General features: G+C 40.9%; 1 protein-coding gene across 2 annotated transcripts; it reads right to left on the bottom strand.

The window, feature by feature from the left end:
* Positions 1-1,711: 1,711 nt before the first annotated feature.
* Positions 1,712-12,607, bottom strand: LOC129747696 (spermine oxidase-like). Of its 2 annotated transcripts, XM_055742012.1 has the most exons (5): positions 12,169-12,607; positions 10,958-11,405; positions 4,082-4,884; positions 2,161-3,357; positions 1,712-2,063 (listed from the first exon to the last, which is right to left on the bottom strand). In XM_055742012.1, exons 1-5 carry the CDS (start codon positions 12,339-12,341, stop codon positions 1,745-1,747), a joined length of 2,940 nt encoding a protein of 979 aa, XP_055597987.1. In that variant the 5' UTR covers positions 12,342-12,607; the 3' UTR covers positions 1,712-1,744. The 2 variants fall into 2 exon arrangements, with proteins under 2 accessions (XP_055597987.1, XP_055597988.1); XM_055742013.1 differs by lacking the exons at positions 1,712-2,063; positions 2,161-3,357 and adding an exon at positions 3,659-3,767 and having other exon boundaries at positions 12,169-12,604.

The following is a 12,607-nucleotide window of genomic DNA, read 5'->3' as shown; positions in this document are numbered from 1 at the left end:
TGTTCGGGTGATGCATCGATTTTTTTGGTAGATGTCAAATAACCTCCCAATGCTTTTGCATACAGTTTGTTTAATTTACGAACGCCAGCATCGATAGAAAAAATCAATTCGATAGAAAAAATCAATTTACGAACACGCCGTTAGAACAAAACTTCAACCATTTTCTGTATAATTTTTTGTTGTCAGTTTTGGCAGGTTCACAATACCGACGGCAGGTGGCGAACCTGAAAAATTTGACAAAAAATGCCCTGTAGGAAAAATGGTCCTGTTAAGCCCGATTTTATCGTAGAAATTGCGTGTTTTATTTTTAAAGTTGGGTGGCATTTCCTAACTGGGATCACTGACCACACTGACATGACACTTAGAACAAAAATTCAACCATTTTCTGTCTAATTTTTTGTTGTTAGATTTTGCAGATTCGCAATACCGACGGCAGGTGGCGAACCTGAAAAATTTGACAAAAAATGCCCTGTAGGAAAAATGGTCCTGTTTAGCCCGATTTTATCGTAGAAATTGCGTGTTTTATTTTGAAAGTTGGGTGGCATTTCTTAACTGGGATAGCATTTCTTCAAATCGATCGATGCGCACTCTGGAATCGACATTGCGTACTGTTGGAAAAATTATCCAAAAAACGAAATCGAGTGTCCAGTCAGTATGGTCAGTGGTATTATTTTCTCATAATTTTGAAGTGAATTTTCACCTATATTGTGTTTTATTTTTTCTTGTCTTTTCAGATCAGGTCAAATTAGACAGAGTGTGCTGGCGGGCTAGCTTGTCAAGTGGAACAGCACGAAGTTCCACCGGCTGGATGCGGTAAAATGGCCCGGTGGCACTAATTTTTTTGTGTTAAAAACAAAACCAACCGGATAAAAAAGCACGCAAACATCTTCTAAACACACCGCACAATCGTCTTTTTCTTTTTGAAATAAGAAATTCCCCTCAATACGGCTTTAAAATTTTTGAATTTTTGATTTTTTTTTCATTCAGTCGATCCATGAACAAGCCTAAACCACCCTGAATAAAAACAACTCAGAATTCGCGAAAACCCCTACAATTCAGTTTTGAGTTGTGCCGCTCTAATCAAAATTTGAGTTGTCCTAGTTTTGGCGCATTTTGAATTGTTTTCCTTCAAATCTGAGTCAAGGAGAATTAGAGTGTGCCTCTGTGTTAACACTTTTGAGCATTATTTGTATACATCTGGTGTAGAACACACCTAATGTGAATGCGAATGCGAATCGTTTCTCTTTTGTGATGATTGCGCTATCACGGCTGTACTGAACACTTTTTTGCTCGTTTTTTTTTTATTTGAGCAACTGAAAATTCTTGAAGGAGCCCAAAGTTGGTTTGTCAACCTGCCTACAGATGTCTGTTGAGCTGGTTAGTGGAATATTTGAAAAAGAGGGTCCGAGTAGGAAAATGGCGGAACCGAAAGTTTTTATTTTTAAATTTGCAAATGAGAAAAGTTGCTAGTGAATAGGAATGTCCTACAAGTTTATCGTTATGAGCAACTTTAAATAAACCCTGGATTAAGAGGTATGTATACATAAAAAGTTGTTCAACTATTGCCAAAGACAGGAACAGTACTCCAAAAGAAACACTTCATATTTTTGAATTCCAAGACGGTTTACCAAATGAATACTTGAATAAAATAACAAGGTTTCCGAATCTCAATTGAAAATTTCTCATGAATAATTAAAAAGATTTCGTAAACAATTTTGGTTTTACTGCCGAAACAAACAAAAAACTAGTTTTCAAGCAACTTCCGGGCCTGCTCCATCCCGGACAGGAACGCACCATGGACGGTGGAAAAGTATCGCTCGTGGCATGCTTCCCCGGCGAATCTGATCGTGGCAGACGACGATATTTCAAGTTTGCCATTTTTGATAGCTTGACTATGACCATCACTATTACTGGGGCTGCTAATCCGTTCCCCGCTTATCGGATGGTACGCATCACAAGCTAGGGGCTCTCCTAGCGCTTCCAAATAACGCGTTTCGTAGTCACAGTTGACCGAGGTGTAGCTGTAGGAACCTTGGATGAATGGATTGGAGTGCCATCGGGTGCTGTTGGGAACGGATAAGGTAAAAACATGTTTTAAACTACACTTAACTCTTATACCTTATAACTACTGACCACATGGTCAGTGTTATAACTACTTACCAGAAAAAACTAACCGGTTTGGGGATAGTTTTCCGGGTAAATTTCTTCAAAATGAAAAGGCAGTCCTCAACGATCTGTTCATCGGATAGCTTTTCCATTTCAAGCGCCCCATGGCTTCCAACCCAACCGAGAAGAGTATTTGAGGGGCCAGGGCTCATAACGTCGAACCCCGAAATAAATCTTGTCCAGTGGGCATTTTCGTCCATGCAGTTGTCTTTCCATATCAGTTGTATTCCTTCGGCTTCGCCCCACCAAGGTTGATCGAACTGAAGAAATATTTTATCAATAGTACCGAAGCCGATGTTCAGGATTGGCCTTCGATACGATTTGGGGAGTGGTGGCAGAAAAAGTTTGTTGAGGGAAACCTTCAATACTCCTAAGGAGAACGTTACTATAAGGTGTTGGCAGATGTATTTAGTTCCATCGGAACAAATGACTGTTACGCGTGATTCAAGATCTCTCCACCGGATCTGTGTTACTTCTTTGTTGTAGATTATCCTTTCCTGTCCGATGTCCTCTTTTAGACAGTCAACCAACGCCTGAAAACCGTGTTTCATGTTGATGTGAGCTTGGCAACTCTCTCCATTGAAGGAATAGCTTCCCCAGAGTTTGGCCGAGACGTCCGACAAACTGATGCATGAGTTATCTATGATCTGGAACCGAATATGCCAATCCAGCAATTGCTGCGCTAATAGTAACTCCGCATCAGTAAATAAGTCTTTTGATCGTTTTTCAAATTCTTTTCTAAGAAACTCTTCTACGGATGCAGGAAATCGAACACTATCTTTTTGAGCGAATTGTTCGCAGTCTTCTAAAATTTGTCCAACTAAAAAGTCTACCCTTTTCACCAAAAAATCATCTATTCGATATCCATCATCCTTAAGGTACTGTCCCAAACCTTCCTCTGATAACTCATCCCTCAATAACCCGTTCATCTTGGCTATATCGTGCAAATCGTTCTGTTTTCCGTGCAACCATTGGGCACCGGCATCTACTCGCGGGCCCCGAAAGTCTCCAAGTCCCTTCATCGATACCGTTCTGATGCGTCCACCTGCGCAAGATTGTGCCTCCAGCAGGGCAAAACTCTTTCCCGACTCCCGCAAGGCCTTGGCTGCACCCAGTCCTGACATGCCGGCACCAAGTATCAATACGTCAACGTACGCCTTTGGCCCTTTATCAAAGTCGTTAGTAAGAACTCTAAAATAAAATTTCAGTTGTTGACACGATGTTAGACGTTAATATTTGATGGCTATCAAAAGCTTTTCAGAAACCAAATAAAACCGGAGCAGATAGGAATGATTTAAAATTGATGTATAAAAATGGCTTAAGCAAAACATTTTGATTGTCTTATCTTAACGGAAAACGGCTTAATATAACAAATATAAAACAAAGTAATGTTGGAGAAATACCAAATAGCATCCAATCAAAACATCAAAGGTAAAACAATTGTTGGGTTGTGTAGTTTGTAAAAACAATCTCAGTATAAAAGTGTGTTCCATTTATAGAAGTTGTAGCTCGTTGTTTTATTGGAATATTGGATTTTTAGTAGAAACAAAAACGGGGTAAACTCGTCTTAGTTTATTTTGGCATTTTAAAGATGTGCTTTCCTACAATTAAAAAGATAAAGAGAAAACAGCGCATAAGAACTCAACCATATATCATGCGGATATCATTACTAGATACCTTAAGGAAAACTAACTACAGTGTAAAATATAGTTGTATTTCGATAGAACAAAGATCGATCAAACCTTTTTCGATTGTGTCAATATGTCTACATTTTTAAAGCTCATAAAAGATATTCTTATTTTTTATTGTTTGATCGATCGTTAAAAGTCTGCGTTCTACTGCACAATTTTATTCTGATAAAATGTTCACACTCACACACAAAAACATGCCGAAAAATAATTTGGAAACAACATACCTCTCGTACAGTCCTATTAACCTGTCCGCCTCCCGCCATCCACTCTCAATGGCTCCGTGCACCGTCGAGTAGAAATGGCTGTGGGTAGCTTCACCAGCAAACTGTACAATCGGGATACCGCAAGCATTCGTCAACGGTAAGGCTAAATGCTCCGCCGAAGTATTCAGCAGATCCGTTGTCATCGAACGGAAGCTGTACGACCCACGGAAGTTCGGGTTGCTGTACCATTGAGACCGTTTGAAGGAGACTGGCTCTGGAATGGTTGAATCTTTCATAAATTTTCTCAGTAAATACAGACAGCACTTCCGAACGTCCTCCTCGCTGCATCTTTCCATGCGGCGTGCGCTCTTGCCGGATATCCAACCGCAAAGCACGTTCGGTTGATAGTCGACGGGGTAGAATCCAAAAACGTCCTCTATCCAGCTGTTGGGTGATTTCCGAATTTCCTCCAAATCTTCCTTGTTCCACAACAAACTCAAGCCTTGCCAATCCTTTGGCCAAAACGGTTTCTTAAATTCCAGCATAAGTTTGTCCACCGTTCCCAGAGTCAGTCCTTGGATGGCATTCTTTTTAATAGCAGGAAGTTCCGGTGAAAACATGCTCTCATACTTTTCCTTAAGAACACCCAACGAAACGGTACAAATCACATGATCGGCATCGTAGACCGAACCATCGACGCACCGTATCGAAGCCAAACTGTCCGGCCCTGAATTCCAGCAAATGTTGGCAACACTTTTGCTGAATTGGGTATAGTCTTCCAGGTTGATGGGTTCACAGTCTGCCGTTGTAAACGGGTGGCGTTTCTAGAGAGAATGGAAAACAGCCTTGTAGAGAGAAGGAATTACGATAATGTTTGATTCCCTAACTTATTGGGCTCCGTATGAGCTGTAGGAGTCTCATACCTACTGTGGTATTCCTAATCACCGTACTCACTATTTAGTAGTTTGATCAATGGTAAATTCGACTTTTTCCAGGGATATTTAACTTGACTGGTTTATTCCCCCCTCAACCTAATTTTCATACAAAAAAAATTGTTTAACAAAAGAAAGGTCTAATATCTCAAGGCGTCAAGCTACAAAATTTTATACGATACAATTAACAAACAAAAAGTTGATCTGAATCCATGCACATTGATCGTTTTTAATACTGAGTGGTGTGTATCAACTCCGAAGTCATCAGCAGGTTTGGGTTTCGCTGCAAATGATCATCTGGAATTTTTGGAGCTGTTGAAAGATATATGCTTTTCCGGACGAAATGGGAGGTAGACTAGAGTGAAAACAGACAGCTGTTCCTTCGACGAATCAAGGAATGTACGATAGCTTGGAATGACAGGAAAAACCCATTGGAGCGACGAGCATTGACCAGACTGCGTACTGGTAACACAGTGGTCACACATGCTGAGTTCTTCACTGAAGGAATAAAACCCTCCGTCACTCGTAACGAGCCGCTAACCGTACAACACATTATTGGAGAATGCAGAGAACACGCGACTGAGAGGCAATCTAGTGGTATTGGACACAACGTGGAAGCAGCTCTCAATCCAGCGAATTGATTAGTTCGAACTTACTACGCAAAATTTAAGTGAACCTTAATATGTAAAACATGAATACAAAGGACGAATGACTACGATGGTTAAAATCCTCTCAAAATAAAGAAAATTAGAATTAGATTTTCCGAACATTCAATGTTTAATTGAGTTCCCTTACAAAGATGTAGTTTCATTCCGAAACCAGCAGGCCATGACAATATCGGATACCCTATGCTACAAAAACTGCCTGGATCTTCCAAGCGTGCTCTCTTGGAACTCTACAATCGTATTTGGACATCGGGACAATTTCCACCATCCTGGAGACACGGTATTGTAATCTCTATCCCCAAACCAGATGGAAATTGAAGTCATCCAGATGGATACAGATTCATAACTCTCCTGAGCTGCATGGGTAAAGTATTCGAACGTATGTTAAATCGTCGTCTAGTTACCGAGCTCGGAGCCACCGGTAGATTAGATCACCGTCAACACGCTTTCCGTGCTGGTCATGGAGCGGATACTCATTTTGCCCAGCTAGAAACCCTTACAAACATCAACGATTCGGAGCACATAGAGTTGGTATCTCTGGACATTTCGAAGGCGTTCGATACCACCAACAGGACTCATATTCTGCGCACATTGAGAGGTTGGAAAATAAGAGGCCGTATGCTGAATATGTTATGCAGCTACCTCGAGCACAGAACGTTCAAGGTATCTGCAAACGGATCGTTATCAACTCTACGATCTGCTGAAAACGGAGTTCCTCAGGGATCTACTTTGTCCGTAACGCTCTTCTTAGTAGCCATGCAACCTTTGTTTGATGTTATATCAAGTAACGTAGAAACTCTCCTATACGCCGACGATGTTCTCCTGATTTCCAAAGGTACGGATAGAGTAAAATTGCGCCAAGAACTGAGAGCAGCTGCAAATGCCGTTGTCAAATGGACAACATCAGTAGGGGGCTTATTCTGCGACGCGAATGACGTGACTCACAAAATTTCATATCGTTTTGCTGGCTTAGATAGCCTCTCTAGTCTCGAAATTTTCGTTCGTATGAGCTGCTATTGGTCTTCAGAACTCATCGATACACAAATTTCTTTGCTAAAGCATTTTCTGGAGTCAGGACGAAGAAGTGAAATTTCGTGAGTCATGTCACTCGCGTCGCAGAATAAGCCCCTAGGTTTCACGTTGTCAGCTCCGAAGTCCAAACTAATGCACATATGCAGAATCAAGCACAGAAAGCGAGGCAGACCGACCAAGCTTAACAGAGAACCCATACCTCAAGTCAGAACCGTGAGAGTACTAGGTGTACTCTTGGATTGTAAAATGAACTTCCGCCAACATTTCCGACAAGTTAAACAGAGCTGCGAAAATCGTGTCACCGTAAAACCCTGCTTCAGGTCGGAAACTCTTTGGTCACTTCCAAGTTACTTTATGGTGTTGGCCTGACCAGCTGCAACATTGATTTGATGGACGAGAGGCTCACACCTACATACAACGAAGTTGTCAGACAATCATCCGGAGCTTTTCGTTCAAGCCCAGTTGAATCTCTTTTAGCTGAGTCTGGTTGTCTTACATTTCGACTATTGCTTGTGCAACGACTAGTGCAATTAGGCATTCGACTGGCGGAAAAAAAACATTGATCAAAGTACGTTGACAGTTGTTCGATCGAAAAATGTCTTTCAATCAACCACCAACACACCAGTACCCAGCGTCTACCCACTTTCAAGGCTTACAGATTGTACGTGGAATCATTTCCTTCCGAAAATTGATATTACATTAAAAAGAAGCATTAAAGCAGGAAGAAGCCAAAGAATCGTACTCCCGAAGTTCAACGAGTTCATAGCTAGTAAATATTCGACATTTCAACACATATACACCGACGGTTCTAAAGATAACAACAGCACTGGGGCTAGAGTTTATCTACCACCCAGGAAAATCAATCACAATTTGCCAAGTGATTGCAGTATTTTTTTCAGCAGAGGCGTATGCACTAAACGTTGCTGTCCAAGAATCGAACAGAAATGAACCCACGCTCATCCTTACCGACTCAGCAAGCTGCTTGGACGCACTCTATAAAGGAGCATCCCGACATCCATGGATCCAATCCTTAGGAAACCATGCACGCGAGCGAAATCTTATATTCACTTGGGTATCAGGACATGCTGGAATACCTGGCAATGAAGAAGCCGATAAATGTGCTAACATCGCCCGTAATAGTACCCCACCGTCAGCCGATCGTAGAATTCCAGCTCAAGATGCTATTCGGAACGTTAAAACCAGCATATCGAGCACATGGGAACACAAATGGCATTCAAATCAGCCATTCCTTAGGCAACACAAATATACGCCCATAAAACCTAAAGACCGGAAATGCTCATCAGACCAGCGTGTTTTAACAAGATTACGCATAGGTCATACATGATTGACCCATGCACACTTGTTTGACAGAAGCTCCCCACCGATATGCCAGTTCTGCGGCGTACAAACCACTGTGCAACACATTTTGACCGACTGTCGCGGATACGAAGAAGCTCGTAAGGAATTCAATATCGAGGAAACTGTTTTTGAAATCTTAAAAAACGAAGAAACAAACGAAAAATCACTTAAAGAATTTTTTTTTAAATGTAATGTTTACAAATTTTTGTAAAAACAAAACTCACTAGACACGAATGCCACAAGGTGGTAAAGTGTCATAAATAAACCTTAAAAAAAATTCCGAAACCAATTTTTTGTAAAACAATCCCGGTGTTATGTAGTGGTCAAACCATTCAAGTGCTTTAGGATGCTCATCAAGCGATATCTGGTCTGGCAGAAAACCAGATTTTTGTCAACTGAAATTGTTTCGATTGAGGTATTCAAGAAATAACTACCATCGATTTTGACTACGATGTTGTTGAAGAATTTCATGACTGGAGTGACAGAGGAGCATTCGAAGGTTATGATCCGCGGTCAACTGGAAACGAAGATGTGCCAGCAGACGAAATCCCAACCAAGCTTCGACCCTACAGGACGCAAATGACGAAACAATGCGATGCAAGGCGCGGCTGGTCGCACAAGGATTTAATACGGTACACATTTTGTATTCGCTCCTGTGGTGAAGCAAATCACTTTCATAACTCTACTGTCGATCGCAACCAAGCAAGAAATGTTTGCGAGGCACGTCGATATCGAGACCGCCTACATGTATGAGTAACTTCGGGAGCAGATCTACGTGCGAAAGCCAACAGGTTACGGGAGCGACGATCGACAGAAGATGTGTCGATTGAGGAGCAGTTTTTACGGACTTGAGCAGGCGGCCAGGGCCTAGAATCAGCGAATCGATGGGTTGCAAAAGGCGCTCCGATTCTATCAATCTGCTGCTGACCGGTGCCTGTACATCTGAAAAGTAGCAGACCGGTATGTTTTCTTTATGTTGATTATGTGCTCCAATGAATACTCCAAAATTGACGAAGCTTTAAAGTGAAATGTCGGATTATTGGCGGCTTTCGTACTAGGTTAAGAAACCGTCTTTCGCTGAACGAAGCTAAGCTAATTCTGAGATACCTAAACGGTACGGTTAGAGACGTTCCCGATCGTAAATCGCACACCGCTTATCTCTTCACGTTTTGTCACGGTACGATCGGTTGATGTTGGCACAAGCAGCAATGCGTATCAGGGTGCTGTATACTGAGGCGACAAGCAGCGCGTTGATTTGTGCCCTGTTCACGCGACATAACTGCTCTCATTTACTCTCCATGGAAAAAGCGCAGATCTGACATACTGAGCGCTTTGGAAAGCCCGACAAACCTGATGCCAGGATGTTTTCTAGCGCGACAAGTAGGAAATGGTTTTTTTTCGGTTTGAAGCAGTGATTTTGGGTTTAAAGCACAATAGTTCGAAGATACGTCTGAATTTGTGAAAATAAACTAAATAATATCTTAATCGGTGTGAAAATTCCCATGCACTCTCATTCCTGAAAAAATTGCAAGGAATTTTGTCGGTTAAAATTTCGGCATTCTCGCAATCCGGATCATGATCTGATGAGTTTTTAATGGCTACCGAAAGAAAAGAATGCGTTGCTTTACTTTCTTATTTTAATACAGAATGTAACGTGACGCTTGTCACCCCAGCATGACATCAACATCACTCTCAAGAACAGAGGCCGAATATGGCCAATAAAATAACCAAAACTGCATTGCCTTGATCCTAAGTGAACATGCATAGAAAAGGACGAAACATATTGGCACCAAATATTGCTATCCAAAGGAGTTGGTTCAGCTAGGCATAATCGAAATACACCAAAGAATTTTTTACGCGGTTTTTTACACGGCCTTTTTTACAGGGTTTTCGGGAATTACCACGTTTTTTTTACACGGATTTTGCGAATTAAAACGGTTTTATGTCTCAGGTATAATGTCCCATGTCTTAGGTCTCAGGTGTCATGTTTTAAGTCTCAAGTCTCAGGTCTCAAGTCCCACGTCTCAGGTATCAGTTCTCAGGTCCCATGTCTCAATTGTCAGGTCTCAAGTCTCAAATACCGGTTCGCAGGTGTCATGTCTCAAGTCTCAGATCTCAGGTCTTAAGTATCAAGTTACATGTCTTATTGTTTCGAGTTTTAAAGCTGCAGAATTTGAATGGTCTTTTTTTACACGGTTTTCCTCAATTAGCACTCCTTCGGATAGCAATATTTGTTTTTTTTAAACGGTTTTCGGGAATTAGCACGGTTTTCGGGAATTAACACGGTTTTTCACGCGGTGTATCAGTGTAAAAAAAACCTTACTGTCAGTACTACCCGACTGAACTTATGGAGGCCGATCTACTCACAACGTCTTCGAGATTTTATCAAGTGGGATCATTTCATTTAGCGTTGAAGAGCAGTGTCGAGCCCTTCGGTCTCGCTCGACTCTTCGGTCTCGATTGCTTAACGCTTCTTCTAGCTAATCCTAGCGAGAGTGCTTGAAAACTCGATGTAGGTATGTTTCAGAAATAAATTCAGCATCCTTTGTTCATTACTCAGTACTAGGCGCGGTTTACTTTATCTCGCTGTCCCGACAGTTTTCCACTTGCATGTGAGCAATGTCATTTAGAAAAATAATCCACATTGAATAAATTCGAAAAAAAGATCCAAAAGTTTGTGAATAAAATTATAGAAAACTGGATACCATATATAATTATTTTGTCCAGTTATTTACTTTTGAGGAATAATTTTGTTACACCTTCCTGATCGGGAAACCAACAATCCAAGATTTCAGATTTGATTGTTTGGAGCGGAATGGTAAATACCGCTCAAGACCAACTTACCAAATAAATCTTATCTAACCATATCATTGATGGATGGAAATATTTTATTCCGCGAAAATACATACCATCAAGATATCCAGAACAGTAACGTATCCTTTATCCTTCCAATTCAACAGCATGTCTCCTTCACATTCCCAGTAGTGCAGATAGCCCGGACCGGAAGTATCGAACCAGCTGTCCGATGCTTCGATGGAATTTTCAAATTTGTGGAAAAATTCCAAAAATTGGTACGCCGTTGTCTGGTCAATGTCAGCGTACTCGTCCGTTTGCAGCAAGGCGGCAAACTTTTCCATAATAAACGATCCCAACGAACCACGGTGCTGGCTCAGCTCGTTTCTGTACGTTTCCAAAATTGTCCACATCAAGTTTATCAGCTTTTCACTGACCTCCCGGGGCACTTCCTGGCCATTAGATTTGGTCAGCGGAAAGTTTTCATACCTCGCCCGGTTGCTATCGAAGACGTTAAATCGTGAACCCAGTCCATAGACGACGTTCTTCACTTCCCCATGGCACCTGTAATAAGGTAAAAGAATTATATGTTAATAAGGGTTTATTTCTACATTTTGCAGAAATTATAGCTATTTCTTAAACCCACTCCTTTCCTTTATTTTAAGATTTCTAACAGTTGAGTCGCCGCGACTATTACGGCTCCCTTTCCTACTTACCTAGTGAATCGAATACACTCGGCACATTAAAACTTTGTAAAAGTAAAAGGCCTTTAATAAACTAGTTGTAAATTTAAAAAAAAATAGCTATTTCAGTAACACTACTAAAGCATCACAATGCTTTCGAGCTATAAATACAGAACCTTTATTGACAAAATTTGGTCTTGCCTTTCTTTTATATTATTGTTCCAACTCAAAACATCACTATAGATTGAGAATCACTTCCTGTTTACTTGTTCGAACTTCAGTGCGAAAAGAAATGCTTTATGGAGGATTCTTGTGAACAAAGGTGTTGTTCCTGATACACAAATTTTGTTAAAGAAACGTGATATTGAAATTTATAAAACAATAGCTAAATTTTTCGTAGAATGTAAAATAGATCTGTAATTTTCTCTGCTTCCAATACCCACTTGGCCAGCTATGGAACAGAGGTTAAGCCAAATAGATGTTGGAAATAAAAAAAAAAATAGATTAAGAATTTCCAACATGAACTCTATATTTATAAATTTAGTTTTCTAATGATAAATTGGTGGTAGATATGTTCTATCACGTGTACCTAATTTATTTTCGTTGTTTTTCTTTTTATTCAAAAGCAACAAATGAAGACTTACCACTGAGCCCCCAAATCGATAACATTAGCGGCAAAGGGTACGGTGTGAATCCGTCCGCCCAGGCGTTTCTCCGCTTCGAGAACAGTCACATTTCGGTAGCCTTTCTCAATCAACCGGGTGGCAGCAGCCACACCGGATGCACCGGCACCAATAATCACGATACGTGGATTCATTGTGGCATGCAAATTCAGTCGATGAAAAAAAATCCTGCTTCAATCGAACGCACAATCTATGCAATCAGACACACAAGTTTAGTTAAGGGTGTTGCTCGAGTTGTGGCAATTATTTGTGCTTCCACTTTCCTACATTATATTTTGGTTGCAAAACTGGTCAAATAGCAAGATAAGATTAAAAGGTGGACTTTAATTAATAATGAACTCCTGTCTGATAATTCGATGGCACAGACCTGCAATGCATGATCTTTGCAATGATATTGGAC

The sequence above is a fragment of the Uranotaenia lowii genome, chromosome 2 (assembly GCF_029784155.1).
Source record: "Uranotaenia lowii strain MFRU-FL chromosome 2, ASM2978415v1, whole genome shotgun sequence".
Taxonomy (NCBI): domain Eukaryota; kingdom Metazoa; phylum Arthropoda; class Insecta; order Diptera; family Culicidae; genus Uranotaenia; species Uranotaenia lowii.
The sequence above is the reverse complement of the archived record's forward strand: the minus strand, read 5'-3'. Positions and strand labels throughout refer to the sequence as shown.

What these genes read in the sequence shown, in the direction of transcription:
- LOC129747696 (XM_055742012.1), bottom strand. Translation starts at nt 12,341, where the DNA reads ATGAATCCACGTATCGTGATTATTGGTGCCGGTGCATCCGGTGTGGCT. An exon ending in CTGTTCTGGATATCTTGATG is followed by an intron (nt 4,885 to 10,957) that starts GTATGTATTTTC and finishes CATTCTCTCTAG; the next exon opens with AAACGCCACCCGTTTACAAC. An exon ending in AAACCGGTTAGTTTTTTCTG is followed by an intron (nt 2,064 to 2,160) that starts GTAAGTAGTTAT and finishes CGTTCCCAACAG; the next exon opens with CACCCGATGGCACTCCAATC.